Source organism: Lithobates pipiens, unplaced genomic scaffold (assembly GCF_037356315.1).
Source record: "Lithobates pipiens isolate NorthernLeopardFrog02 unplaced genomic scaffold, aLitPip1_a1.2 Scaffold_22, whole genome shotgun sequence".
In the NCBI taxonomy this organism is placed as follows: domain Eukaryota; kingdom Metazoa; phylum Chordata; class Amphibia; order Anura; family Ranidae; genus Lithobates; species Lithobates pipiens.
This window is the reverse complement of record NW_027507784.1, coordinates 100,327,532-100,339,586: the sequence shown is the minus strand read 5'-3', so window position 1 is coordinate 100,339,586 and position 12,055 is coordinate 100,327,532. Positions and strand designations below refer to the sequence as shown.

Sequence of the window (12,055 nt, the reverse complement as noted above, 5' to 3'; positions counted from 1 at the left end):
TGGATGGTGTGATGTCATGCCCAGTGAAGTTGGTCAGATGTGGGTGGTGAGGTCAGGAGCTCCATGCTGTCCATGAGTGGGCGTGTCTGAGTTGTGTGTGTGCTCTGTGATTGGCTCCAGCTGTCTTACAGTACAGCTGACCCGTCTCCATAGAATGTAATGGAGACCCTCTGTAGTGTGGCCCTCTCCTCACACACACCACGTGACCCAGGAACATGACACCCGAGTGCGGGTCACCCTGAGTTGTCATATAGATAAAACTGCCTATTCTGGCTGTGCGGGGAGGGGGAGTCTATGGCAGTCCCACCTTCCCCCGAGCACAGTCCTGGAGCCGCTCCACCGAGGTGACACTGACAGCGCCGGGCGGCAGACAGCCAACATCCCGCCACCACCTCCGCCTCTGAGATTACCCGACCGTGCGCGTCCCCGCCCGGGAGCGCGCCTCTGCCAGCTCTGACATCACACAGCCTCAGCATGGCGGTCAAGGTGACTCTGATCTCTCTGCTGTTCCCGCATAATCCCCGCTCCGTGCTTTGCAGCCGCTTGTCCCTAACCGTCAGAGAGAGACCCCCACCCTCCCCGACCTGAAGTGCAATGCATGCCACGATCAGACTAATCATGTGTCTGTGCGGGGATACAGAGGGCGGGGTGTCACCCCTGGCTGTGCCTTCTATAATGCTTGTGTGTTGTCACCGGTGACGTCATGAGCCATGTGTGGGAATGTCATCCATGCCATTGTTGTGTACACACAGGTGATGGCTGGAGGAGGAGGGGAGGGGGGCACTCCTCTATCAGGGATCCAGCCTGATCAGGAGGGGGGGGGGACACTTCTCTATCAGGGATCTAACCTGATGGGGGGGGGGGCAGTTCTCTATCAGGGATCCAGCCTGGGGGGGGGGGGGCAGTTCTCTATCAGGGATCCAGCCTGGGGGGGGGGGGCAGTTCTCTATCAGGGATCCAGCCTGATCAGGGGGGACGACACTTCTCTATCAGAGATCCAGCCTGATCAGGGGGGGGGGGGGGCACTTCTCTATCAGGAAACCAGCCTGACCAGGAGGGGGGGGGGACACTTCTCTATCAGGGATCCAGCCTGATCAGGAGGGGGAGGGGGCACTGCTCTATAAGGGATACAGCCTGATCAGACAGAGAGGAGGGGGGCACTTCTCTATGAGGGATCCATCCTAAACGGGGGGGGGGGGGGGACACTTCTCTATCAGGGATCCAGCCTGATCGGGGGGGGACACTTCTCTACCAGGGATCCAGCCTGATGGGGGGGGGGGGCACTTCTCTATCAGGGATCCAGCCTGATCAGGAGAGGGGGGACACATTTCTATCAGGGATCCAGCCTTATGAGGGGGGGGGGAAACTTCTCTATCAGGGATCCAGCCTGATTGGGGGGGGGCGACATTTCTCTATCGGGGATCCAGCCTGATTGGGGGGGGGGCGACATTTCTCTATCGGGGATCCAGCCTGATGGGGGGGGACACTTCTCTATCAGGGATCCAGCCTGATCAGGGAGGAGGAGGACACTTCTATCAGGGATCCAGCCTTATGGGGGGGGGGGCACACTCCTCTGTCAGGGATCCAGCCTGATCAGGAGGGGGGGGCACACTTCTCTATCAGGGATCCAGCCTGATGGGGGGGACACTTCCCTATCAGGGATCCAGCCTGATCAGGGAGGGAGGGGGGCAATTCTCTATCAGGGATCCAGCCTGATCGGGGGAGGAGAGGGACACTTCTCTATCAGGGTTCCAGACTGATCGGGGGGGGGGGGGGGGGGGATTGCTGGGCATTCCATTCATTTTGTGTTGGTGAACTTGCTGTCAGTTCACTGTGTGTGTGTGTGCTTCTTGCCTGGCAGTCATATGAAGTGCCACATGTACATGGCAGACCCCCAGTGACCCTTTCATTATTGATTCTGATTACAGTTCACCAAAAGAGCCGATCCCAATGAGCTGAAGAATATATTCCTGCAGGTAAGGGGAAGATGGCCTCCATTTTTGCATTGTATTCTCCGTGTGTGCTGACAGGTTTGTCATTCAAGCCAACAAATAAAATTTCATCTATCGCAGCTCATTGATCCGCAGATGTGGCAGCTGCATTCCTTTTCTTCTTTTTGTTTAGGGATTCTCCACTATAGTTGATATGTAGCAAGAAAGGGTGGAGACCGGGACAAGGGGGTGGGCAGGAGGGACGGCTGCCCTGGACGCAATGGTTTATTGCAGGGATGGGGGTGCCCTGACCCTAACCCTAAGGGACTGGGGGGGGGGGGGGGGCGGCTCAGTTTGGCACCTCTTCCCTGGGCACTGGATGACCTTGCCCTCTCATTACTTTATGTAGGAAAAAAGAAATGGACTATAATGGTGCTCAAGGAACAGGTAAGTCATCATTATAACTTGTAGAATTTTTATTTAACAATCATGAGTAACCAAAAAAAAAAAAAAATAATAATCAATAAGACCATAAAATGCCTCTTGGCCCTCGTTCACATTGGAGAGAACTGTCAAATCGCATGACAAGTTGCACCCTATTGCTTTCAGTTGCACTGTTCAGATCAGTGTGATGCCGACTTTGCAGTGCCACATTGATTTGAAAAAGTAGTTCCTGCACTACTTTTGGTGATTTTTGGGTGCAACTTGTATAAACATCTGTGCATGAAGCCACACAGATGTCTTTCAAGTCACACTGACATGCGGCTTGTAAATCGTGTGACTTCAGACGAAGTCACACAATTTCAAAGCTGCAGTCAATGTAAACAAGGGCTTCTAGGTCTAAGTAGACTCTACATCATGGGTCTTCAAACTATGGCCCTCCAGTTCAGGAACTACAATTCCCATCATGCCTAGTCATGTCTGTGAATGTCAGAGTTTTACAATGCCTCATGAGATGTGTAGTTTTGCAACAGCTGGAGGGCCGTAGTTTGAGGATCCCTGCTCTACATGTTACTCCCTCTAATAGATAATATACGAATATATATACCCTGTAGAGTCTATTTAGACCTATTGGAGGGATTTTATTGTCGTATTGAGTTTTTTTATTTTTCTTTTATTATGATTGTTAAATAACAATTTTACAAGTTTCAATGATGACTTACCTGTTCCTTGAGTACCCTTAAAGTCGTTCACGCTAGGGTTAGTCTTTGAAGAGTGTTCCACTTTTGAGTCACTTTTCAGAAAGCATTTGACAGTTTTTAAGGCTATGTTTCCACTATTGCGTTCCCAAAGTCGTGCGATTTTTGCAGTGATTTTTACTGCAATTTTTTTTATATTGCCGCGACTTGAAGTAATGGCTTTGTATTCTTGAGGTCTATGGACCTCAAGTCGCATCAAAGTGGGACCAAAGTAGTGCAAGGACTACTATGAAGTCATTGCTTCTTGAAGTCCCACAGATATGAATGGTACTCATTGGAAATCATGGGGTATGACTTGTCCTGTGACTTTTCAGTCCCAAATCGCATGACAAGTCGTACTAATGGAAACCTAGCCTAAGGAAGCTTTGTATTGCTTCCTCACCACCTGCTTTAACCCCTTGAACCCCATACTACTTAACTACAACACTGTGGAGCGCTTGCAGAGTGGCCCTATTCACTCTAATGAGGCACCAGCGATGTCACCTCTGTCCCCTGTAGTCCGGAGCGTCCATCTTCTCGGTGGGTCTCGCGGCTCCACCGCTGTCATTCGGTAAAACCGTCACTCCCGCGCATGCGCACGGGAGCCGCCACTCGTGGCATATCGCCGTAACAGCGGCCCGCTCAATGCGCCTGTGCACCACTGTCTATGGCGCATGCGCCGTAGACAGCGGTGCCTGTCTTTCGGCAAATATCTCCTAAACCGTGTAGGTTTAGGAGATATTTCTTGGACCTACAGGTAAGCCTTAATTTAGGCTTACCTGTAGGTCAAAGTTGGTTGTAAGGGTTTACAACCACTTTAAGGAAAGGGCAGTAAAACCGCAGATCAACCGCTTGTTCTTTACTGCCCCCAACCGCAACTGTAGACATAGCCCAAGGCCCTGTTCACATAGGTATTAACAAATAGGCAGTTGGCTTACATTTTCTATTGCTTTCCAATGACCTCTCAATGCTACTTAAAAGATAAATTCACCTTTTAAAAAAAAATAAATGTACTTCTTTTTGTAGGTACAAAAAATGTGCCTTTTTTTTTTTTTTTTTTTTGTAGGAACATGTGAAGCATTGCACCCACAATCAGCAGATCACAGGTGCAATGCAAGGCTCCTGTAGTGTATCTGTCTGCTTGTACCTCGTACAGGCATGCAGATTCACAATGACGGGAAGAATCCATGAACTAACAGAGTGCTCAACGGCTCTCGGTACTTGTAGTTCATTCATCCACAGAACTCTGTGAATGAATAACGCAGCTGTGTGAGCGGAGACCCGCAAGGTCATGCTCTTTTCAAATCGTTACCATAGGAAGAAGATCCCTGACTCACTGTAATTGGTGGGGGGTGTATTGCATGAGCTGCTGCAGGGGTGGGAACATGTTCCACCCTGGAGCAGAGGCACGGGGAGGCAGAACCTGAATGTTGTCTCGTCACCGCAACGACATGTTGCAAGCTTTGTATGCAGCCGATGGAGCAATAGGCGCATGCGCACAGAAGAAACGGCCACCCGGGCCGATTCTTCAGAATCCTGTGCCGCAAATGGCAGCTTCGTGGGAATGACGTCATCACGGCTCTGGCCAGACACACAGCTGGAGTCCACGGACCTCTAAGGAATATGGGTGAAGATGGAAGCGGAATGCTTAGTTTTCAGGCAAGTTTTACGTAATGTACTAGTAGGCGATGCATACTAGCACATTATGTCTTTACCTTGCAGGCTTGAAAAAAAGAAAAAATGCACCCAGCGGTTTACAACCGCTTTAAGCAGCAAAAACAGGAGCTGGGAGTGAGCACATGCCATGACTGCCATGCTCTACTTCACAGAAAACCAATCAATTCAAGTGAATGGAGCTGCACTGCAACCGTGTGCAATGCATTTTAGTTTTGGTAGAGTGAAGAGGAATTAGAACACCTGTCAGGTTTGTTTTGCTGTCTGTGCCCCTGTTGGGGAGAGTCACCCTCTCTATTAGTCCTGTTTACTTTTATCACTGAGAGTGAAATAAAAACCCCAATTCTGAGTAGTCACTTTAACAGGGGAAGAGGGGAAATCTTCCAATGGGAATTAAGTGCTCAAATCTGGTTTATTTAGTTATTTCGGTTTAGTCGTGTTTAACACTGTGCTGTCAGTTAGTTCACGTTTTTAGTGTCTGCTTGAAAAGAAATTAGCTTCTGATTATTTCTTGTTTGTCATGCACACATTCACTCTGTATTAGAACGTTTGCATGTTATAACTTGTTATTAAACTGGTTTCGCTGCTTTGATTTTAAGCTTTGATATTGGCCAGCATATGAAGTCTTATGCAATATGATTCCTTCCCAGAGACTGACCTCTCTTGAATGATGGCAGACCAAGGATCCTGTTATTAAAAGGAAATTGCTTCCCTTACAACCCTTAAGTCCCAGGAGCCATGTACCAATGCACTTTGTAAATACAGGATGGTGTTATATATAATATTATGTTATTATTATTTTAACTTTTTTTTTACTTTTTTAATCTGCTTGTTTGTTACAAGTATGTGACACAAAAAGTATTGAACCCAGAAGGTTCCAAATTACAATTAAGTGACCAATAGTTTGGCAATGACTCCTACAGTTGGGTGCTGGGTGATCTTTTGTATTACAGGGGCAGAATTTCAGAAGAATGTTCTCCCAGCAAGCTATGTAGAATCAATGGCCAGGTATAACCTGAATGTTTCATGCAACGACTTGTCTGACATGAATTGAAGGCACCCATGGTGCATATGGACACGTGTCCTAGGCAGTTTGGCTCACTACAGTGTATGGTACACTTGACAGAAATGGAATTGTGTGCTGAGTGCCAAGTGCTTCTTGTGTTAGTATATGCCCTAAAATGTCCTTGCTCCTAGCTGGACCCACCAGCATGCCCAGCCCTATGCTATTGTGTCCCCCTTGATCATATGTGTCTCTCTTTATTGAATGGTTAATAGTTTCCAGATCAGCTGTAACATGAAAAAAAAATGTTTTCTAGTTGTTTTAAAAATGCCCAAAGTCAGCTCCACTTAAAATTAAAATTCCCCTTTTACATGATGGCTCTAAGGTCTTCAATGAGGTATTTTCAGCAAAATTTCCAGTTCCATCTAGCAATAATGGCAATTATATTATGAATTTGATGATTTGCTTTTGGTCTCTTCAGAATGTACAATAGACAAAAATTTAAAAGTCCACTGGTAAGACTAGTTGAAGGTGTTGGAGATTATGTGCTATAAGAAACCAACAGTGGATAAAACCTACTAGTAAAACCAACAATACTAAGACAGGGATTCAGCTGACCTTGATTTTCCACATGAAGCAACCTTCTGTCTGCCTGTATTGTTCCAGAAATGTATCACCACTTTTTTAGGCTGGATTCACACCTAGGCATTTTTAGTGCTTTTTGCATTTTGCAGATTTGTACTACAGAACGTGTTCTATAGCAAATCATGTTAAATGGACTGCAGTGCAAATCTGCAAAAAGCACTAAAAATGCATAGGTGTGAATCCAGCCTGAGAGCCCTGATTGGAGTGTTTGGGGGGCCGTCCTCCTGTCAGAACACAACAGCTCAGTGTAGGGAGATCAATGTACTAAACAACGGATCATTAGTACAGCGGTTCCAACCGGAGCGGACTTTTTTTTTTCTGTTCCACCCACTGGGGTGTTCCCGCTGAGTGTGTACCAGGCTTTAGTATGAACAGAGACTATGCGATGGAAGGGGGCTAGGAGGGACGGGATACTACATACAATTAGGTTTTCATGGATTACTGGAGTTCTGCTACAATGGCTTATAAAAGTATTCATACCCCCTTGAAGTTTTCCACGTTTTGTCATGTTACAACCAAAAACTTAAATACATTTTATTGGGATTTTATGTGATGGACCCTTGCAAATTAGCACATAATTGTGAAGTAGAAGGAAAAAGATAAATGGTTTTCCAATTTTTTTACAAATAATTATCCGAAAAGTGTCACGTGCATTTGTATTCAGCCCCCTTTACTCTGATACTCCTAACTAAAATCTAGTGGAACCAATTGCCTTCAGAAGTCGCCTAATTAGTAAATAGCGTCCACCTGTGTGTAATTTAATCTCAGTATAAATACAGCTGTTCTGTGAAGCTCTTAGCCCTTGTACACACGGTCGGAGAATCTGTCGGAATGAGTCTTATCGGACCGTGTCGTCAGATAATCCGACTGTGTGTGGTATGCATCGGACTGATTCCATCCGAATCTCCGTCCGACCCAATTTTCCAACATGTTGGAAATATTTCCCGACCAACTGGGCCGGTCGGACCTAATCCGATCATGTGTATAGCATTTTGATCGGACCAAGTGCCACGCATGCTCAGATCAAATTCCTACATCAAAGCTATTGGCTACTAGCCTGAATGTAGTCCCATCGTAACGAAATTACGTCATTACGTTCTGAAAGATCGGATTTTTCGCCAACTTGGCCCGACCGTGTGTATGCAACAGTTTCGGACACAATCCGTCGGACTAAATCCGACGGGCAAAATCTGACGGATTTGGTTGGCAAAATCTCCGACCGTGTGTACGTGGGCTTAGAGGTTTGTAAGAGAACCTTAGTGAATAAACAGCATCATGAAGGCCAATGAACACACCAGACAGGTCTGGAATAATAAAGTTGTGGAGTGGTTTAAAGTAGGGTTATGTTCTAAAAAAATATTCCAAACTTTGAACATCTCACGGAGCACCATTCAGTCATCTGAAAATGGAAAGAGTATGGCACAACTGCAAACCTACCAAGACATGGATATCCACCTAAACTGACAGGCCAGGCAAGGAGAGCATTAATCAGAGAAGCAGCCAAGAGGTCCATGGTGACTCTGGAGGAGCTGCATAGGTCCACAGTTCAGGTGGAAGAATCTGTCCACAGGACAACTATTAGTTGTGCACTCCACAAATCTGGCCTTTATGGAAGTGTGGGAAAAAGAAAGCCATAGGAAGTTTCGTTTGTGAGAAGCCATATGAGGGACACAGCAAACACGTGTTAGAACATTTTGGCCTAAAAGCAAAACGCTATGTGTGGCAGAAAACTAACACTACCCATCACTCTGAACACACCATCCCCACTGTGAAACATGGTGGTGGCATCATGTTCTGGGGATGCTTTCTTCATCAGGGACAGGTAAGCTGGTCAGAGTTAATGGGAGTTAATAGGACAATCAAATTTGATGGAAAGCATCTGTGAAAAGCAATCTGACAGAGCTTGAGCTATATTGCAAAAAAGAATGGGCAAACAATTCATTCTCCTAGATGTGTAAAGCTGGTAGAGACATCCCCAAAAGACTTGCAGCTGTAATTGCAGTGAAAGTTGGTTCTACAAAGTATTGACTTGGGGGGGCTGAATAAAAATTTGTGCCACGCATTTCAGATATTTATTTGTAAAAAATGTTGAAAACCATTTATCATTTTCCTTCCGCTTCACAATTATGTGCTACTTTGTGTTGGTCTATCACATAAAATCCCAATAAAATACATTTTTGGTTGTAACATAACAAAATGTGGAAAATTCCAAGGCATATGAATACTTTTTCACAGTATATGGAGAGGTTTGGGGAACACTGGTATAGACAGACATGAACAGCATATGCAGCCTTTAGTCAAATTAGACATGTTAATGTATTCTGCACCTGTATTTGCAACTGAGATTATTTCTTAAATGATGAGTGCACTTATCGTGCACTTATTCTTAGTAAATCCCCTCTGTGTACTTTTTTTTTAAGTAGGCTATGCTTACCTGTACACTTCCCAAGGAAGATATTTGCTGTGAAGCCTAACTGGTACCATACAGCTTTTCTTCCACAGTCCTCCCAGCTTTCCCTTAAGCCTACTGTTCATGCAGAGCCTGAACTTCATTGGAGTGAATGGACAGATGCACTGGCTGACTGGGAAGAAAAGCTGAGTGGTGTTGGTCAGGCCACTTAGTGAAGACCTCCACAGAGAAGTGCTAAAGGTTCTATCTAGGATTTTTTTTTTTTTTTAGCCCGTGGTGTGGTAAAAACAACCAGACTCCACCCGGTGCAAAAAAAGAAGTGCACACCAAAAAGTGAAACCCAAAACATGTACAGGGTGAACACATAGTCGTCGTCCTCCAAGGAGGAAGGACCCTAGCCCTGATTCCCCCAGGGCGTTGGGCTCCAGACGGGGACTGGGGTACGCCACTGGTCCATCTGGCCGAAATTAAATGGACCCTGTTCTCTGGGAGGTCTGCCAAAACAGACCCACCCAAGTACTAGGTAGGGCTCCCCTAAAGGTAGACCCCATGAGAGAGGGCGAACTAAGCCAGAAGGCCATGCCCCCCCCCGAAACGAACCCTCCAGGTTAACATCACACCAGTGGATTAGCATAGCCACCGCCACTGGTTGCATTTTTGCTCAACTGTTCTGAAATGAGGAATAATCCCCTTGTTTTTTTTTGGGATGAGTGATGCGATGAGATGTGTAAATACCTTCCATTTTTAAAGAGTAATTCTAGGCATCAGAATGTTATACATAGCTACACTGGTCCATATCCTGCATACCATATGTGGACGATGCCTCTGGAACAGTGTTAATTTTGGTGTAAAATTTTCGATTGCATTTCAGTCATAGTCTTTTGACTAAAATTCCGTTTTAGTCATCTGAATTGTTAAAGATTTAGTTGACTAAAATCAAATGGGTTTAGTTAAATTGTAATGCATTATTTAAGCATTTCTCTAGAATTTCCAAACTCCTACCCCTAGAGCAGGGATATGCAATGAGCGGACCTCCAGCTGTTGCAAAACTACAAGTCCTATCATGAGTCTTGCTATGCCTCATGGGACTTGTAGTTCTGCAACAGCTGGAGGTCCACTAATTTCATATCCCTGCCCTAGAGTAAAAAAAATTGAATATGTTAATTATGGTACTAAGGTTTGAACAAACTACACAGATACTCTGGATGGTGGTCTGAGGAGGTAATCTCCTCGAGCGGCTGGCCCAATGCCTTGTGAATACAGGAGGTCAGACACTCAGCATAGACACCATTCAGAGACAGTTTCCTAATTTAATTCAAAGCGTTAGTTTATTGCACAAGGTGGATATTGTGATCTCAATGCTCCACCTCGTTCAATCAGAGAGTGTTTTGCATTCATTGAAGTGCAAAGCATTCTCTGAATGGTGCCAGTGTAAAGTGACTGTCCTCCTGTATTCACAATGCATAAGGCCGGTCGCTCAGCACAGGACCCAAAAACAAGTTCACTGGGATAACACCATCTATAGTGATATCCAGCCTCCAGCGGTATCATCTAGGTATGTCATATACATACAGTGATAATATTGGTCCAAGCTGGACCAATGTACAGTATCTATGTATAACATACTAATGCCTGGGATTATTCTTTAAGAAGTCTTTAGTGTGCTAATTCTTAAAGAGGAAGTAAACCCTGATGGGTTTACTTCCTCTTTGTCTCCCTGCAAAGGTAAAGCATAATGGGCTACTATGCATTACATAGTAGCCCATTATGGGTCACTTACCTGACACAGGAGCCAGCGATGTCACCGATAGCCCCTGTAGCACGAAGAGTCCATCTTCTTTTGGGTAACGCTGCTCCTGCCACTCACAGAGCCGGAGCAGCAATGACATCACTCCCGCGGATGCGCACGGGAGCCGCCACTAACGGCATATTGCCCTTAGCAGCGGCAAGCTTGTTGAGACTGCACGCCGCTGTCTACGGCGCATGCGCCGTAGACATCAGTGCCTGTCTTTTTGCAAATATCTCCTAAACCGTGTAGGTTTAGGGGATATTTCATGGACCTACAGGTAAGCCTTAATCTAGGCTTACCTGTAGGTCAAAGTGGTCTGTAAGGGTTTACAACCAGTTTAAAGTGGTTGTAAACCCTTACAACACACTTTGACCTACAGGTAAGCCTAGATTAAGGCTTACCTGTAGGTCCCAGAAGTATCTCCTAAACCTACACGGTTTAGGAGATATTTGCGGAAAGACAGGCACCGCTGTCTACGGCGCATGCACCGTAGACAGCGGCGCACAGGCGCACTGAGCGTGCCGCCATCAACGGCGATATGCCATGTGCACAAAGTGACATCATCGCGGCTTCGCCGAATGACAGCGGCGGAGCAGCGAGACCCACCGAGAAGATGGATGCGCTGGACTACAGGGGACAGTGGTGTCAGGTAAGTGACACATAATGGACTACTATGTGATGCATAGTAGTCCATTATGCTTTACCTTTGCAGGGAATGAAAGAGGAAGTAAACTCATCAGGGTTTACTTCCCCTTTAAGGCGAGGAGTGAGGATACAAACCACTGTACACATAACCTTAGGACACTAAGTTTCTAATGATGTATGATACAGAAGCTTTATCAAATGTTAAATTTTTCTAGGAAACCCAACAGATATTATCTATTTTCAGTCATCTAGGTCATGGGATATCTAGTGGTTGTAATTCTGATTCAGGCTGATTATTTTTTAACATTTAACTTACCCAATTGGAAAGGGGTCTTTTATTTCAAATTATTATTATACAGGATTTATATAGCGCCAACAGTTTGTGCAGTGCTTTACAATGTTGGGGCATACAGTACAGTTACAGTACAAATCAATACAGGAGGAATCAGAGGGCCCAACAACCCTTACAAGGCCTTCCTAATGCATTTAATTGTGCAATCCACGCCAGTCATGGGAATATAGCTCTCATCCTAAAGGAGTCGCTGAGTATATGCCCAGGTCTTCCTTTCTAGTACAGTGGTTGCCTGCCGCAGACCCCATTCCAAGCACACTGACCATACAGGCTCAGTCTAAAGCATCTAATTCCGAAATAAAAAAAATCATTACTAAGAATTTTCGTTCAAATTTTGCACCATTAGTGGGTCGCAGCAATGGGCGATTTTTATGCGGCCATCAAATTTGGGTGATCGGGCATGTTGGAATTTTTTTTTTTTAAATTAA

At 45.6% G+C, this 12,055-nt stretch overlaps 1 protein-coding gene across 1 annotated transcript in view; it reads left to right on the top strand.

Annotated features, from left to right (window-relative positions):
* The first annotated feature begins 284 nt into the window (after positions 1-284).
* Positions 285-12,055, top strand: part of SLC25A12 (solute carrier family 25 member 12) — a 216,866-nt gene continuing 205,095 nt past the window's right edge. Inside the window, exons 1-2 of the mRNA XM_077447999.1 lie at positions 285-486; positions 1,929-1,976. Of these exons, the coding sequence (XP_077304125.1) occupies positions 475-486; positions 1,929-1,976 (60 nt within the window). The 5' untranslated portion in view covers positions 285-474. The remainder of the gene's footprint in view (positions 487-1,928; positions 1,977-12,055) is intronic.